The 18,127-nt window shown below is 38.6% G+C and overlaps 1 protein-coding gene and 2 long non-coding RNA genes across 3 annotated transcripts; 2 read left to right on the top strand and 1 right to left on the bottom strand.

Annotated features, from left to right (window-relative positions):
• Positions 1 to 1,976: 1,976 nt before the first annotated feature.
• Positions 1,977 to 3,169, top strand: LOC148933981 (DNA polymerase epsilon catalytic subunit A). The gene is made up of 4 exons (XM_089061750.1): positions 1,977 to 2,126; positions 2,252 to 2,370; positions 2,626 to 2,741; positions 2,827 to 3,169. The coding sequence occupies exons 1-4, from the start codon at positions 2,078 to 2,080 to the stop codon at positions 2,963 to 2,965; spliced, it is 423 nt and encodes a 140-aa protein (XP_088917876.1). The 5' UTR covers positions 1,977 to 2,077; the 3' UTR covers positions 2,966 to 3,169.
• A 1,865-nt stretch (positions 3,170 to 5,034) lies between these two features.
• On the bottom strand, positions 5,035 to 7,390 carry LOC125223906 (uncharacterized). The gene is made up of 3 exons (XR_016134376.1): positions 7,273 to 7,390; positions 5,778 to 5,842; positions 5,035 to 5,320 (listed from the first exon to the last, which is right to left on the bottom strand). It is a non-coding gene; the product is annotated as an uncharacterized LOC125223906 (long non-coding RNA).
• LOC148933980 (uncharacterized) lies at positions 6,337 to 7,848 on the top strand. The gene is made up of 2 exons (XR_016134377.1): positions 6,337 to 6,974; positions 7,673 to 7,848. It is a non-coding gene; the product is annotated as an uncharacterized LOC148933980 (long non-coding RNA).
• Positions 7,849 to 18,127: the final 10,279 nt, after the last annotated feature.

Genomic DNA, 18,127 nt, shown 5'->3' with positions numbered 1-18,127 from the left:
ACTTCTGCAAAGGCGTCCGGGCATCCTTCACCGCCGAATTTCTGAAGAAGCCAACCACCGCAGATTGTCAGTTTCTGCTCCGTCTTCACGAACAAGTGCATGGATTCTCCGGGATGCTCGGGAGTGTCGATTGCATGCATTGGCAATGGAAGAATTGCCCTGTGGCGTTGAAGGGGTCATACACGAGCGGCCACAAAGGCACCCACCCCACCGTTATACTCGAGGCCGTCGCCGACTACCGGCTATGGATTTGGCATGCGTATTTCGGGGTCCCCGGCTCGAACAACGACATCAACGTGCTCAACAACTCCGACCTCTTCGCTGAAGTTCTGAATGGTAAAGCGCCGGCCATCAACTTCGTCGCTAACAATCGCCAGTATAAAATGGGGTACTATCTTGCCGACAGCATCTATCCGAAGTGGCCAACCTTCGTGAAGACGTTCAACAGGCCTACGGACGAAAAAGCAGTCTCTTTTTGCGCAGAAGCAAGAGTCTGCTCGCAAGGATGTGGAGAGAGCGTTCGGGGTTCTCCAAGCTCGATGGAACATTATCAAAGCCCCGGCTCGACAGTGGTTTATAGAGAATATGGTCGACATCATGTATACGTGCATAATCTTGCACAACATGATTGTCGCCGACGAAGGACCTGAGGCGGGAAATTGGTTCGACCCTGAAACCCCGGGAAGCTCAACCGCAAATAGTCCGCCTCGAACGGGAGTGCATCCGTCTTTGCAAGAGCGGTTGTCTATTCGGGCAAGGACACGTGATTCTACCGCCCACGCCCAACTCCAGGAGGATCTAATGGAGCACATTTGGGCAAAATTTGGCAACCATTAGATGATCGTCACTAGAGAACTCCTTCTTCTGCTTCTTTGCCTCCATTTTTTTTTATTTGAGTTTAAGTGTGCAATTTGTAATTTCTAGTTTTTTAATTATGTCTTTTTTATTTTTTTATGTATTTTAAATTGTAATTTTATTTTATTTATAATGAAGTGTGTTTTTTATTAATGGAATTTGTTGGAATTAAAAATAAAAAATGAAATTGAATGAATAGTTAAGAGATGGATAAGAGATGGTTAAGAGATGGAGGGTTGCAGGTGCTGTCTCTTAGTTAAGAGATGAGCTGAAAAGTACAGTGGGGCCCATGAATAGTGAAGAGATGAGACGGTTAAGAGACGGATAAGAGATAGCGTTGCGGATGGCCTTATGTCTCTAAATCACTACCCTTCAAATTATACGTGTCTCCATCTTCTAAATATCTCATCTTCAATTAACTAGCAGTTGTAAATTATATATGATGAAATATAAACTTATAAAGCAACTCTAATTAATGTCAATCAACAACATTACCGAGTCAAAAGCGGGAAATGTACACATTATAAAAAGTTGCTATTTTATACTCCAAAACTTATCAATGTGCAGTGACGTCCACAACTAAGCATGCAGTTTTTCTACTACCTCCGTCCACTAAAATTTGTCTTTGATCCGGCACATATTTTAAAAAATGTAATAGATTATGAATTGAAAAAGTTAGTAGATTGTGGATCCTATTTTTATATATTAATTTTATAATAAAATATGAATATGAATGAATTAGTGGAATACGAGGTCCACTATCAAATATAATAAAAATGAAATAGAACAAATTTTGAGGGACGGACGAAAATGAAAAAATGAGATAAATTTTGATGGACCGATGCAGTAATAGATATACATACAAATAAAAATATCCAATCTAACAAAGTTCTGGTTTAGCAAATCTAGGGGCAACAACAAAATTCTAACATGTCCTTGCAGAAAAAACCGGCTGCCAAAGTCCAAAGTTTTATCTACTATGAATATATATACTATTGTTAGTCGCACTAAATGGAATTAAAATATTTATCTGTCACATGAAGATAAGATCAAACCAAAAATTGTGGCCCACCAACCATTTCACTCAACACCAAAAACCATGGCCCGCCAACCATTACGAAACCAATTCTATCTCTTAACTATATATAAAGCTTACAATGCATCACTCTTAATAAAGTTGTAATAAAACTAAGTTTACAAATTTCGTAGCTTTCATTCAATTATGGGTTCTCTTATGGCAGGTTGGGGCTCTATCAAAGACCCTAAAGCTGGTTAGCACAATTTTTGTCTTTATTAGTTAAATTGATGATTAATTATGCCTGCTTGATTTCTTTTTTTTTTTTTTTGTGCCCTGCATAATTTAAATCACTAATTCATTTTTCCCCTCCCTATACAGTTAATTTGACAAGGAATAAATCACTGACCAAGGATGAAATTGATGCCTTTTGGAAATCCAAGAAACTCAAAGAGGAGGAACACCTCAGAGATATCTCTCTCCTCTCACCTCGAACCCAGGTTAATTTTCTCCTTAAATAAATTATGTATTTATTTTTTCAAATATTATTAGATGATATATTTACACTATTTATTTTATTTTCTTTCTAGTATTTTATTTATACAATCTTGTGCCCGTATAAATTAAACACTCGTGCCGAAAAGAAAATGCTTTTGTACAAGTGGAGTATATTTTATTCTTTTAAAAATTTGCACCACCTTTTATACTAATATTTATTTATTGTGCATGGATATGTTTAATATATGTATGCGCAGAAAATTATATTTGAAGAAGCTGTTGAAAGATGTGCAAATGGTGAAGAAGCGGAAAAGAATCTCTCAGAGATGGAAAGCGAGACAAGTCTTGAGAAACTATTACAAAAGAATGGCTGGTATCTTTTAATTTTTATAATCAACTTTGTCTGAATTTTTTATGTCAATAAATTTGATGGAGTATTTATTTTACTCTAATTGTAGGTGGATAAGCAGTAACTGGGCATTTCTAAATGAACCTCCGGTTATTCGACAAGAAGGCACTGGCCATAAGTATGTGTCACAGTTCCATGTTGCTAATGTGGCCGGTTCGACCAGCCGGACCGGCATCAGTTCGAACTGACCGGTTTGATGTGCTTGTAATTAACTTGTAAATATTTAATGTGTAGAGAGGTGTGAAATTATATTTTGACGTACTTTATGTCAAAACTGAAGTAGATTTTGAGTCTTATATAGAAGTTTCCTTTCTTTGTTTGGGTTGAAATACACTATATGGATATGAATATAAATATATAATGTAGTAGTACTACTACTTTATTTCTGTTAATATCGCTATAGTATAGCAGAAGTCAAGTCGAAGAAAGACTTATAATAAGATAAATTATGCCTTGACAAATGGACTGTCTTTCATTCTGTAAGATAAATTCTACCTCAAATGTTATGTCAAGTTAAAGAATTTTTTTTCATACGACAAATTATGCCTTAATAAATGTTTTTGGATTAATATATTATTTTTAAAGATAAAATGACTTCCTTCTTATTCACACCACAAATAAATTGACTAATTTGACGGGATTACAAGAATAGAACAAGTAATTTTCATGAAGATTGTAAGTGGTGCATGATTACTTATAGACATGCTTTGAGAGATGCAACGCATTGAAATGTGTGCTTTTTCTCTATGGTTTGGTGGTTTGATGATCTTTATCCTACTGATGCTACTTCTTTTTTATGATTGATCTTTATGGTTCTTTTTTATTATTGTCCCAACTAATAATTGGTATTTGTTTCCTAGATGTTCACAATAAATTAGGTCATTTCTTTTTTTTATATAAAAAAATTAAAATATACAATTAGTCTTATTTTATTCTATCGCCTATTTTATGCTTTTCTTATCTTTTATTTATTTTATTTTTCTATTTTTCAACATACTTGATTTCAGTGCCCAAAATTTTTTAATTTAGTTGGGACCAAAGAAGTATATAATTTCAATTACAAACTAAATAATATACTACTATAAAGTTCATCAAACTAACAATTATTTGAAATCGTTGTACTATGGCTCAAAGGCCCAAACTCTAGGCCCAAGTTGCAGGTTAAAGAAAATTCAGAATCAACCCAACAATAGACCAATTAATAACTTAGTAAATCTACAAATTTGTCTCACATCAACTAAAACAATGGTAAATGTTATGCAAAAATCTCTTCGAAATTTGCAGGATTTACATCTTCAATTCAACTCAGGTCTCAACTAATCTTCTTGAAACCGATTGTTACATACGCTATAGATTCGTATTTATTGCCTCCCATTATAACGTTTAGGGTTCTCATAATAAGCTTGATATGAGGGTTTAATGTATCAATGTTCTATTATTGTACATGAACATATTAATGTAGATTACATTTCTGCATAAATTTATAGGTGCACTATTGTGTATAACTGGTTTTTAGAGTTTTATAAGAAGTATGGAATAGTACTGCATCCATCCCACTTTAGGAATCTCGATTTATATATCATTTTTAGATGTCCCACTTTAGGAGTCTCGGTTGAAATATTCTATAAAAGTTAATAGGTACCACATTCCACTAACCTTTTTTCACTCACATTCTATTATAAAACTAATATAAAAGTAGGACTCACATTCCATTATCTTTTTTCACCAATTTTCTTATATATTTCTTAAAACTCATGTCAAACTCAAATGAGCCTCCTAGGACGGAGGGAGTAGTACTCTTAAATAAACTAGTGTCACTCACGCCCGTGCGATGCACAACCGAACTGTTTTCATTATTCGCACCGCACTAAATCGAAATTGTAAATTCACGTTTATGAAATCAAAACAACAACATTATGGCAAATTCTAAAATCACAAATGTATTCAATAACAATTTAGTATACCAATATAAACTCATATAATCAAATAAATTTTAAATATAAAAATTGCACATCTCAATTATAACACTTTCTAATCTCTACTATAAAAAGATAAACTACAAATAAATGTCGAAAAAAATCTATAAATATACATTAAAATATACTACCAAAAAGATAAAAAGAATCATCGACAACAAAAATATCAAATGTCATATATTTATAGTCCAAAAGAAATTATATGTCACGACCGCGTCTTGCTAAGGATAGCATCGCTCGGTATATCGTGACTAGGGGATGGAATTAAGAAGAGGGAATAGAAAGTGGACGAAAGAATTAACAATAAGACACACAAGTACTTTTTCATAAGATAAGAGAGGTTCGCAAGACAACGAAGGATCATAAAATCAAGAATGTTTATCAAAGGTCACTCGATACTAGACATTGTTCTTACGACCCATACATTGCAAAATACTACTATCATGTACAGCGGAAGGAGTTGTAACCACATGGTCATATGTATGAAGACACATGCCACGAAAATCCTACAAAAGAGATGAGACGACCACCAACTCCACTCAGCCACCATTTCATCACTTGCTCAACCTGCACATTTAGAAATACATGCAGGGCTGAGTACGGGGTACTCAGTGAACACATTGCCGAAAGATACACATATATTAGAAAAAGTTATTATCATGCCATCACAGTAACACACGGGGGTTTTTCTTAAAAGGCCCGAGCTTACTAAGTTCATTTTTATAAAGTTCGCTTGATCAAGCTAAGTTCATTCCAGCAATCCGCCATATCTGATGGTTCATTGTGTGTCGGGAAGGTGGCCACCTTCCATGATCACATTGACCGGCCAACCCTTACGATGACTCACAGTCCATTCCTTTGTGTACACTAACTCGAATAGGATCTTGGTCCTATTGGAGCCGAATTCGTTTCATTCATTCATTTGGCATCGCCAAACAGATAGGCATCATAAAACAAACAATTTATGGCACGATAACATTTCAAAAAAAGTAAGTGCGATTTTATCAAACAAAGTAAAGCCCACCTCAAAGCTTCCAAATAAAATGCTACAAAAGCTTGGCCTTGGAAATCAAACTCCGAGAATACACCCTTCTTGAAAGAGTATAATGATTACAAATTAGTCTTAAAACATACATAAGGTGCATGACATGAAATGATCCTACATGGAGTATGCATCCTATGTTCGAGGCTCGATTAAGATAACTTTACTCCTTTAATCTTATGGATCTCTAAATTTTATAAAGACTTTAAAAGAAATTGGTAATTTATTTGGGAGATAGATTATTGAGCTCGTACATTCCTATCTTCGAGAAATTAATTAAGTAAAGAGGGTAAGATATTAATTAATCATAAGATTAATTATTTAAAAGCTTCAAACAAATCAAGTAATATCAACCCTAAATTAAGAGATAAGGTTCATTTTCGCACTTATGACCCAAAATCCCCTTTCCTCTAAATTTTTGGCCCATATTAGAATAAATAAGACACTATTCTACAAAATTTAATTGGCCCAAAGGGGAGGCCCAAATCCTAAATAATTAGTAAACCCTACCACTTCAATCAAAAAGAAAGGGAAGGGGGGGCCTCCTTTCTCCCACATCTAACTCTCTCTCTCTGACTAAATCTCCCCCTCTCTCTCTCCGCCGAAGTTCGGCCACGGCGTCACCGGCGAGGATGCCGGCAGCTGGGGCGTCTCCCTCCCTCTTCGTCCTCTCTCTCCCGGTCTCTCTCAGTTTCTCGACCGACGGAGCTCGGCTGCCTCCGGAGAGGAGCCTCCGTTGCCGGCGTCCGCCCGTCACTCGATCTCTGCCGCCTCGTCCATTTTCAATTACGTTTCTTTATCACAAACCACTCCATACCTTAACACACACACAAACTCATCTCCTCCTTCATTCATGGTCAAAAACTAGTGTCGGGGTGCGGTCGGCTCGCCGGTGTGCGCGAGACCAGCCGCCGTTGACTTGCGGGCGTTGGGCAGTGGCGGAAGTGGCGAAGAAGAAAGCTGAGGGGCAGCAGCGGTGGCTGCCACCGTGTGACAGCAGCGGCGTCGGCGTGTACGGCTGCCAAACGGAGCAGCTGTGTGCGTGTGGCTGTCGAGAGTGCAGCAAGGTGTGCGTGGCTGCCTTGTGACTGCAGCAGCGGCTGCCCGGCAGAGGCAGCAGCGGCATCGTCCGGCAGGGGCATCGGCTTTATTAATTCTAAGCTATACTCTCATCTTGAGGTTTCAAACTTAACACCTTCTTGTCTATAATGTCTTATGCCTTGTTAACTTTAGAAGAGAAGCATGTAATGGCTTTAATTCATTAGATTAATTGTCATGAAAGGGGTATTGCAATAGTATTGACTAAGAGTCCTACGTTCAAAGTCTAAATTGAGCGTGAAATTGTGAGAAAAGTCAGTCTATTGATGTTGATAAAGATGAGAATCATTGGAAGAATTTTACTAACATGGTGTGATGGAAAAAGAATAGTAAATGTGATGCAAAGCTTAGGAAATCAAAATGGTTTAGAGGTGGATACCTTGAGGAAAATATGGAAGCATGGTAGTGTGTAGAAACTTGACTTCCTTCTTCAAGCACTTACTTGCATCCTCACCATGAGATAAATTTTTGTTTAGGGATTTTGTGGAAAAAAAGAATTAAGGGTAGAGATGGTGTGGTATTTATAGTGGAAAAGGATACATGGAAAAACATGGTCAATTCCCTAACCCATGGAAGCAAACTATTACACAAGAGATAATGACTTTTGCTAAAAGGGGTAAGTTGGCAAATCAATCACTCTTAATACCATAAATGGCAAGAATATTACATCTTGTCGCTTAAAAAGACGTGAGTCGTCGTTTGATAAGCGTGCTTGATGTGATATGATTTCTTCGATCGTCTCGTCTTGATTTAACATGCTTCTTATCCTTTCGTGTAAGTATCGGGGTTCAAGGCGTGACTATTAAGCAAGATCCGGAGGGCATGAAGAGTATTTTTATTTTTATTTTTACTCTAATGTTGAACGCGATGTAGAACGTGTACAAACTTTTATTTGAAGCTCGGTCTTCATGGACTTTAAGAATCTTAAATATTGTAATAACACAATTTTCATTTACTTATTCAAAAATTACTTCGCAACGATTAATCATAACAAGGAGTAAAAGAAATTATGCGCAAAACTTATATATATATATAGGTCGATTTTCTAAAAGTCTTAGGGTAATTAAAAGGCGGGATGTTACATTCCTACCCCCTTACAAAAATTTCGTCCTGAAATTTGTAAGGGTTTATTCAAACAATTCCGGGTATTTTTCTTTCATCTCGTCTTCTTGCTCCCATGTGACTTCTTCGTATCCATAATGCTTCCACAAGACCTTCATCGAAGTGATAGATTTTGTCCTTAGCTGTTGCACCTTCGCGGTCTAAGATTGCTTCGGGTTCTCCGCGTAACTCAAGTTCGGATTTAACATCATCTCTTCATGGTGGATCACATGTTTCGGGTCGTACACATATTTCCGTAGCTGCGAAACATGGAAGACGTTGTGCATATTTCTGAAACTTGGTGGCAGCGCCAAACGATATGTAACAGGTCCAATTTCCTCCAGGATTTCGTTGGGCCAATGAAACGAGGCCTAAGCTTTCCCTTTATCCCAAAACGTATTACCCCTTTAAAAGGAGACACCTCCAAGAAGACCTTGTCTCCTAACTTGAACTGCAGGTCAGTCCGTCGAGCATCTGCATACGACTTTTGTCTGTCTTGTGCTTTCTTGATTCTTCCTTTAATCTGTCGCACAATTTCGACCATCTCATCGATCACTTCAGGGCCCAGTATCTTTCTTTCACCAACCTCATCCCAGTATAGCGGTGATATGCACTTCCTCCCGTATAGCGCCTCGTAGGGTGTCATATCAATGGTCGTCTGATAGCTGTTGATGTAGGCGAATTCTATCAAGGGTAGAATTGTCTCACAACTTCTTCCTTTGTCAAGTATCACGTCTCGGAGCACATCTTCCAGCGTTTGGAACGTCCTTTCCAATTGCCCATCAGACCGTGGGTAGAATACGGTACTGAAATTTAACTTCGTACCAAATTCTGCTTGCAGGCTCCTCCAGAATTTTGAAGTAAATTTCACATCTCGATCTGACGTGCTTGAGGTTGGGATACCATTTAGGTGCACAATTTCTCGAACAAAAGTTGAGACAACTTTTCAGACCCGTAAGTGATTAGAATTTGCAGGAAGTGGACACTCTTAATGAGGCGATCCACGATCACCCAAGTGGCAGTGTTTTCCCCGTTTGGTCTTTGGCAAGCTCGTCACGAAATCCATGGTTGTGTTCCATTCAGGAATTTCTAAGGGTTGCAATTTCCCGTACGGTCGCCGATGTAGAGCTTTGACTTGTTGGCAAGCCAAATATTTTTCCACTAATGAAGCTATATTTCTTTTTATGCCACCCCACCAAAACTTCTGCTTCAAGTCTTGATACATCTTGGTGCTTCCAAGGTGTGCGGTGTGATAGAACCGGCAGCGGAAGCGGTGTTGAACTTGATTATCATAATTTTACAATTATTAATCACACCAATAAATCACATAATAATCAGATCTATTTAGCATATTATTTAGACAAAATCTATTCGCGTAATTATCACATGTATCATGCTCATAACTTGAATTAATCATGCTTTAAGAATATTGAAACCTAAAACATGCTTTTCTACGGAGCAGAAAAATACCTAATTAATTCTCCAAAGAATTGAAGATGGCTAGCTCCTTCTCCACGTGATGCTTTGAATACTAGACCACAAATCTTCTCTCTGGTTCCCGAACTGTACTCCAATATCAGTGTGGGCTGATCTTACTAGAATACTAGGATTTAAATAAAGAAGACAGAAGAAATCCTTTTGGGAATAGGGGTGGAATTCGAAAATTCTTACAGCTGGGGAGGCTGAAATTTTCGAAAATTACAAATAATGAAATTGTGTTCTTTCTGTCTCCTTTATTCTCCTATTTATATTAAGTTACTTTTGGGCCCAGACAGGGATCTATGGAAGGTTTTGGATATGGGCTCATCCAATTCACTTTTTACTAATTAAATTGAACCCACAATTTAATATAAGTTATAATTGGAATATTACGAGCAGCCACACTGCAGAAGTAATATTGAACTCTCCCCATCCAAATCCGAAATTACAAGTAATCCGGGTTTCCGTTTATCTTTCATTTCTCGCGCTTAAGATTAAAATGTCCATTAATTAATTAATGTCTGCTATTGACTTAATTAATTAACTTCTTGTTAATTCCAAGAGTGGACTTAGCATGAAACGCTTATTTATTATTCATAGAGTAATCAAACTCCAACTAGCTAGGTTCTGAATAATAAAACCTTGTTTCGCGCTCCTCTTGAGGACATTATCAAACGAGACTCAGCTCGCGCACGATTCAATATAATAGCAATCCTAGCATCGCTAGATATTGATCACCACTACCCAATATATCAGGATAATTGGGTTACGAAAAAACCCGCACCATTTGATAAGTCAAAATAATGCATAATCAATAGCGTATGCTCAATGCTAACCTACATTGATTAAGAAACAAATATTTATCAAGACCTCACCTTTCAGTAGATAGCCTAAGGACAAGTCTTGCTGTTAGATCCGTTCAGTGCTATACCACACCAATGTCATCTTATTTCAGTAAGGCTTAGAAATATGCGGACTGACATTGCAACCTTTCTCGATGGATAGTCAAATTCCATCTAGGTTGTGAAATTCATCTTTTTCTTTGTTTAGAACTGACCGTGTTACCTTAAAGTGGACGACGCCCACAACCGGTCTACTAAAACAAAGACTTAGACTTTGTTAAGTTAACTTATACATTTAAACATGCATTAACATCCATTAAATGTAAAACATAACAACATTATGACAAAAATAATCTGTTTTATTCATTGGAAAATAAAATAAGAGTTTTACAGTATTCAATCACTCGAAACGTGATTTCTAGTATACAAACTCTAACAATCTCCCACTTATACTCAAAACACTTTCGAGTATACAAAATGTGCTAACGTCAAATTCTCCCACTTATACTGAAAGCGGATTGAGGTCTTGAATTAGTCGAACTCCCATTCCTTCAACATGGCTTTCAAATGGCTTCACCGCTAATGCCTTCGTGAAAGGATCTGCCAGGTTGTTTTCTGACTCAATCTTGACCACTTTTATGTCTCCTCTCTGCACTATATCTCGAATGATATGATACTTCCTCTCTATGTGCTTGCTCGCCTTATGAGCCCGTGGTTCCTTCGAATTTGCCACAGCACCAGAATTATCACAATAAATGGTGATGCTCTTGGGCATATTCGCAACCACACCTAAGTCCAGAAGGAAGTTCTGAAGCCACACAGCCTCTTTTGCAGCCTCCGAAGCGGCCACATACTCGGCTTCCATGGTAGAGTCTGCAATGCATTTCTGCTTTACACTCTTCCAAATTACAGCTCCACCTCCTAAGGTAAACACATATCCGGAAGTTGATTTTCTCGAATCTACATCAGCTTGACAATCTGAATCTGTATATCCTAAAGGACAGAGCTCGGCTGCATTGTAAACTAGAACATAGTCCTTAGTCCGATTAAGGTACTTGAGTATGTTCTTTACGGCAGTCCAATGTCCTTGGCCGGGATTTGATTGATATCTTGCTACTATGCCAACAGCAAAGCAAATATCAGGTCTAGCACAAAGCATAGCATACATGAGACTACCAACTGCCGAGGCATATGGTATTCTTCTCATCTCTGCTATCTCAGATGTTGTCTTAGGACACATCTCTTGAGATAAATGGATGTCATGTCTAAAAGGTAAGAAACCTTTCTTGGCATCTTGCATGCTAAAGCGTCTAAGTACTGTATCGATGTAAGATTCTTGGGATAAGCACAACATTCTCTTAGCTCGGTTCCTAAGAACCTTGATACCGAGAATGTGTCTCGCATCACCCATATCTTTCATCTCGAACTGGATGGACAACCAAGTTCTTACTGATGACAACATCTTTTTATTGTTTCCAATTAGAAGAATGTCATCTACATATAAAACTAAGAACACAACATTTCATTTTTCAACCTTCTTATACACACAGCTTTCATTAGGGCATTTTTCGAATCCAAACTTTTGAACTGTTTGATCGAAACACTGGTTCCATGATCTAGATGCTTGCTTGAGACCATAAATGGCCTTCTTAAGCTTCCAAACCATGTGTTCCTTGCCCTTTACCACATAGCCTTCGAGTTGTTCCATGTAGATGGTCTCCTCAAGACTCCCGTTTAAAAACGCAGTCTTAACGTCCATCTGCCATACTTCCCAATCCATGTAGGCTGCTATAGACAAAAGTATACGGATCGATTTGAGCATGGCCACTGGGGAGAAGGTCTCATCGTAATCGATGTCTTCTTTTTGGGTATACCCCTTAGCCACTAGTCTTGCCTTGAAGACTTTAACTCGTCCATTGGGTCCACGTTTACGTTTGTATATCCACTTGCTCCCAATGGCAGTACAGCCTTCGGGTAGGATAGACAAATCATAGACGTCTTTGTCTACCATTGATTGTAGTTCTAAATCTATTGCTTTCACCCATTCGCAATGATCGACATCTGCCTGCGCCTCTGCAAAATTCCAGGGATCAAGTACATTGTTGTCCGAGGAGTGATCCATGCACTCACCCAAGGATTATGTCGATATCCGACATGGGCATAATACTCAATTTGTTGACTAATAACTGATGTCCTCTAAAAGAAACCTCTAGGTTTGAGCAGAAGCTTTTAATTTTTAATTAGTCCTCCGATAGGTGAAGATACCCTAATTCTATGTTCAACTTGTTTCGTGGGGATGTCTAAGGTATCTATGCAAGGTGTTGATATGAAAGAGTGCGACGCACCGGTATCAAATAAGAGAATGATAGATACACCGAGGAGCATAGCCATACCTGCCAGATTTCCTTGGCCCCCTTTTGGCTTCTTCTGTTTTAGAGTATAGGCACGGGGCGGTGATGAGAGACTCGGTCGTCGAGGATGCTGCTGTGGTGGAGGAGGTGACTACAGTGGTTGCCAAGGTTGCATCTGTATTGCTCGCAACTGTGTGCGTTGTGCTGACTGGTTTGATCTTGCCCCTACTCTAGAAGTCTTGTTTGGACAGTTGCTAGCAAAGTGACCACTCCTTCCACAAACGAAGCAAATGTCTGTCCCTGCTCTGCAGATCCCCGTGTGTACCTTGTTGCATCGAAGGCACGATCTCAGATTCGACTGGTAGCCCCCCGTTGGATTTGGGGCATTTTGTCTTTCAATGTCATGGTGGTGAGGTTGTGGTTGCCATGGCCGTTTCTGTTGTTGAGGACCTCGGGTACCTTCCCATTTGCGTTTTTCTTTGGACCCTTGGGAATGGTTCTGAGGGGGTACTGGGGCTGTCCAAACCTCGCGGCGTATCTTGGCCCTGATGTCAGCGAGGCGGGCTTGCATGTCGGCGTAAAAGTCTTCGGTAGGTGGGTTGATGGGGAGTGGGTCTGGCACTGCTAGAAACTGCCTGCGTTCAATAGGGCCCCTCACTTGCGGGGATGCCTCGTCTTTTGCACGATACTCTATTCAATCCTCATCATCGTCTGGGGCAGCGGCCATGGGGTCCCTGCCCCGCCATGTGGGGTCATGCTCTGGGCGGGGGAACTGGTGCACTCCCTGGGGTCTATCGTAGCCCGGCGGTAGGTCCTTCTCCTGTCTGTGTGAGGATCCAGCCTCATGATCATGATGGTCCTGAGGCGCAACATCGAGGGGAATCGATCCAATCCATTGGCGTGGAGGGGGCGGCAGGTCGCCAAAACAGAATGTCAGCGTGTCCTGATAGTTCACATACTGTATGAAAATGGAAGTAATGAAGCCTCGGAAGTCTCCCTCCAACTCTGAGTTACTGAACACACGGTAAATGTAGCTGCTCGACAACCATGTGGCCCATGGCATCCAATCCGGAGGTAGTAGGGAAATCAGGTGTTGTATGGCATCCAATCCTGAAATGCCGTACTCATGTGCCACCTCCCACAACTCAAAGAACTCGTAGAGAATCCGTATCACAATGTCCGTTAGGCGAGGCCGATAGGACCGGTAAGAAAGGATGGCGTTGTCCGCCACCATCTGCAGGGTGGTCTGATCGTGTGAGGTGGTTTTACCGTTCATCTACACAAGGAGTTCCGTCGTAACCATCAGCAAGATAGAGAAAAAGGGGTAAGAATTTGCAACAATACTTCTTTGGTGAAAAGTAAAGGGTGTACTTGGCCAAAGCTACATGCCTCATGTAGGAAACTCAGGGATTTACCAGTCTTAATTTGGATAAAGTAAATTGATATTAAAAATGAATTGAAATTTTGGAATAATTTCAAGGTCATCAAGAAGGATAAAACGGCCGTCACTAGTCTGATCAAACGATCATGGGTTTTAGTAACAACCTCTTACATATAGCTTGCAACAACTGATATTCAAAAAAAAAAGAGCAAAACTAGGTTCAATTGGGCTCATCACACCCACTCAACAGAGACACATACTTTCACAAGGTCTAACCTATATCCATAGAGCTTAATAGAAAATTCTTCTGGGATATTGGTAGATGGAATAAGTTATGAAAGTAGGATATGAATGAACCGAATCTAAATTCTCTTAGTTGACTGTCAATTCAGTTGACCAAACAGGTTTGAAAGAGTTGAGAGAACATTGGATGATGTATCTATCTGAGTAAGTCCCAACATACCCAATAAATGGAGGAATTTAAAAAAAAAATTGTTGAGAATTTGAATTGACTATTGATTCATCACATCATAATAATACAAAAAGAATTTGATGGCCTTCCAAGTCTTTCATAGGTAATACAAGCAACTCTTTTTATTTCCTTTTTTTATTTTTATTTTTTTTAGGGATAAAGTAAAATTCAAAATTTGAACTTTGAGTTGCAGAAGAATTTCAACATGAAACAATATGTGCAAGAGTCTTGTGGAAAAGGTAAATCCTAAATTTTGTAAGAAATGAATTTACAAATCATATATTGAGAAATAGTACGGTCAATGAGGTATTTAAGGACAATATGCTATTCTTGAAAGTTCAATGCTTTAGAGGCAAATATTATTTCAGAGATGAGATTTGTTGGTAGAACTCATGAAAGTCAGTACTCTTACAAGGGATGAGTCAAAGAATATTGACGTCAATTAATGACGCTTGAAAAGATGAGGGCAAGACTTTAAAAGAAATTGGTAATTTATTTGGGAGATAGATTATTGAGCTCGTACATTCCTATCTTCGAGAAATTAATTAAGTAAAGAGGGTAAGATATTAATTAATCATAAGATTAATTATTTAAAAGCTTCAAACAAATCAAGTAATATCAACCCTAAATTAAGAGATAAGGTTCATTTTCGCACTTATGACCCAAAATCCCCTTTCCTCTAAATTTTTGGCCCATATTAGAATAAATAAGCCACTATTCTACAAAATTTAATTGGCCCAAAGGGGAGGCCCAAATCCTAAATAATTAGTAAACCCTACCACTTCAATCAAAAAGAAAGGGAAGGGGGGGCCTCCTTTCTCCCACATCTAACTCTCTCTCTCTGACTAAATCTCCCCCTCTCTCTCTCCGCCGAAGTTCGGCCACGGCGTCACCGGCGAGGATGCCGGCAGCTGGGGCGTCTCCCTCCCTCTTCGTCCTCTCTCTCCCGGTCTCTCCTTCTCTCTCGGTCTCTCTCAGTTTCTCGACCGACGGAGCTCGGCTGCCTCCGGAGAGGAGCCTCCGTTGCCGGCGTCCGCCCGTCACTCGATCTCTGCCGCCTCGTCCATTTTCAATTACGTTTCTTTATCACAAACCACTCCATACCTTAACACACACACAAACTCATCTCCTCCTTCATTCATGGTCAAAAACTAGTGTCGGGGTGCGGTCGGCTCGCCGGTGTGCGCGAGACCAGCCGCCGTTGACTTGCGGGCGTTGGGCAGTGGCGGAAGTGGCGAAGAAGAAAGCTGAGGGGCAGCAGCGGTGGCTGCCACCGTGTGACAGCAGCGGCGTCGGCGTGTACGGCTGCCAAACGGAGCAGCTGTGTGCGTGTGGCTGTCGAGAGTGCAGCAAGGTGTGCGTGGCTGCCTTGTGACTGCAGCAGCGGCTGCCCGGTAGAGGCAGCAGCGGCATCGTCCGGCAGGGGCATCGGCTTTATTAATTCTAAGCTATACTCTCATCTTGAGGTTTCAAACTTAACACCTTCTTGTCTATAATGTCTTATGCCTTGTTAACTTTAGAAGAGAAGCATGTAATGGCTTTAATTCATTAGATTAATTGTCATGAAAGGGGTATTGCAATAGTATTGACTAAGAGTCCTACGTTCAAAGTCTAAATTGAGCGTGAAATTGTGAGAAAAGTCAGTCTATTGATGTTGATAAAGATGAGAATCATTGGAAGAATTTTACTAACATGGTGTGATGGAAAAAGAATAGTAAATGTGATGCAAAGCTTAGGAAATCAAAATGGTTTAGAGGTGGATACCTTGAGGAAAATATGGAAGCATGGTAGTGTGTAGAAACTTGACTTCCTTCTTCAAGCACTTACTTGCATCCTCACCATGAGATAAATTTTTGTTTAGGGATTTTGTGGAAAAAAAGAATTAAGGGTAGAGATGGTGTGGTATTTATAGTGGAAAAGGATACATGGAAAAACATGGTCAATTCCCTAACCCATGGAAGCAAACTATTACATAAGAGATAATGACTTTTGCTAAAAGGGGTAAGTTGGCAAATCAATCACTCTTAATACCATAAATGGCAAGAATATTACATCTTGTCGCTTAAAAAGACGTGAGTCGTCGTTTGATAAGCGTGCTTGATGTGATATGATTTCGTCGATCGTCTCGTCTTGATTTAACATGCTTCTTATCCTTTCGTGTAAGTATCGGGGTTCAAGGCGTGACTATTAAGCAAGATCCGGAGGGCATGAAGAGTATTTTTATTTTTATTTTTACTCTAATGTTGAACGCGATGTAGAACGTGTACAAACTTTTATTTGAAGCTCGGTCTTCATGGACTTTAAGAATCTTAAATATTGTAATAACACAATTTTCATTTACTTATTCAAAAATTACTTCGCAACGATTAATCATAACAAGGAGTAAAAGAAATTATGCGCAAAACTTATATATATATAGAGAGAGAGAGTCCCATTATCCACAAACCCACTATTAAAGACCGAACCACCGAACCATACCAAATTAGGGCTTTTAGATCTTGTTTTTTATGGATGAGATTCAAAAATTTATAAATTATTTTCTCCTTCATCACCGGTCTATTTTAATTCATCCGAAGGTAAATAAGTCATACTAACACGTTACGAAGATTTAACTTCATTCCAGAATATATTACTTCATTCCATTAGGTTTTTACTTCATTCTAATAGGATTATTACTTCATTATAGTACGTAAATGCAGTTTCGTCGTCACGTGCCGTTCTTTCTCTCTACAATATCTATCACCACCGCTACGGCGCTGATATGGTGTAATAAACACATGGAATAATATAATAAATTATTTGAATGAAGTATGTAGAGAAGCATTTGAAGTCCCACTGGAATGAAGTAAAAACCTTATCCAATGAAGTAATAACGTTTATGAATGAAGTAATAAACTCACTTGAATAAATTGCATTTTTTAATGTGAATAAAGTAAAAACTCATGTCAATGAATTCGAATGAAGCATATGTTGAATAATTTCAAAACCTACTTGAAGCAAGTAAAAACATGTTGTAGTTTCAATGTATTACGTACATAATAAAGTAATAAACCTATACAATGAAGTAAAATTGGCTTGTAATGAAGAGCGAAAAAAATTTACACAACAGCATATCTCATCAAAAAACTAGATCTAATGGCCCAGATTTGGTCTCTAATTTGGTCTTTAAGAAGGGTTCGACATTAATATATATATATATATATATATATAGGTCGGTTTTCTAAAAGTCTTAGGGTAATTAAAAGGGGGGATGTTACATTATAAAACTCTTCTAAAACCTTTTACCTTCTCAACTTAGTGAGTGGCTGATTAAGTATAAAAGTTGTCATGAATGTCATTAATATTACCATGTGTTATTTTCTTAGTAGACAGTTAATCAAGAAATGAAGAGTCTTATTAATATTTTGTTACATGTATGTTATTACTTCCAAAATTCGCAGTGTATAGATAAAAAAAACTGACAAAGTAAAAGAAACATTGTTTGATGAGCTGAGGTTGTAATTAGAAAATAATTGGTCAACTTGAAAATAGATTAAAATTTTGAGTATATAATATTCCGACATGAAATCAATTGACTATATGCCAATCATTGAATGATAGCTAATCAA

This window comes from Salvia hispanica, chromosome 1 (assembly GCF_029641045.1).
Source record: "Salvia hispanica isolate PSC_SH4W2 chromosome 1, Shi_PSC_v1, whole genome shotgun sequence".
NCBI classification, from domain to species: Eukaryota; Viridiplantae; Streptophyta; class Magnoliopsida; order Lamiales; family Lamiaceae; genus Salvia; species Salvia hispanica.
This window is presented reverse-complemented; position numbering and strand designations above follow the sequence as displayed.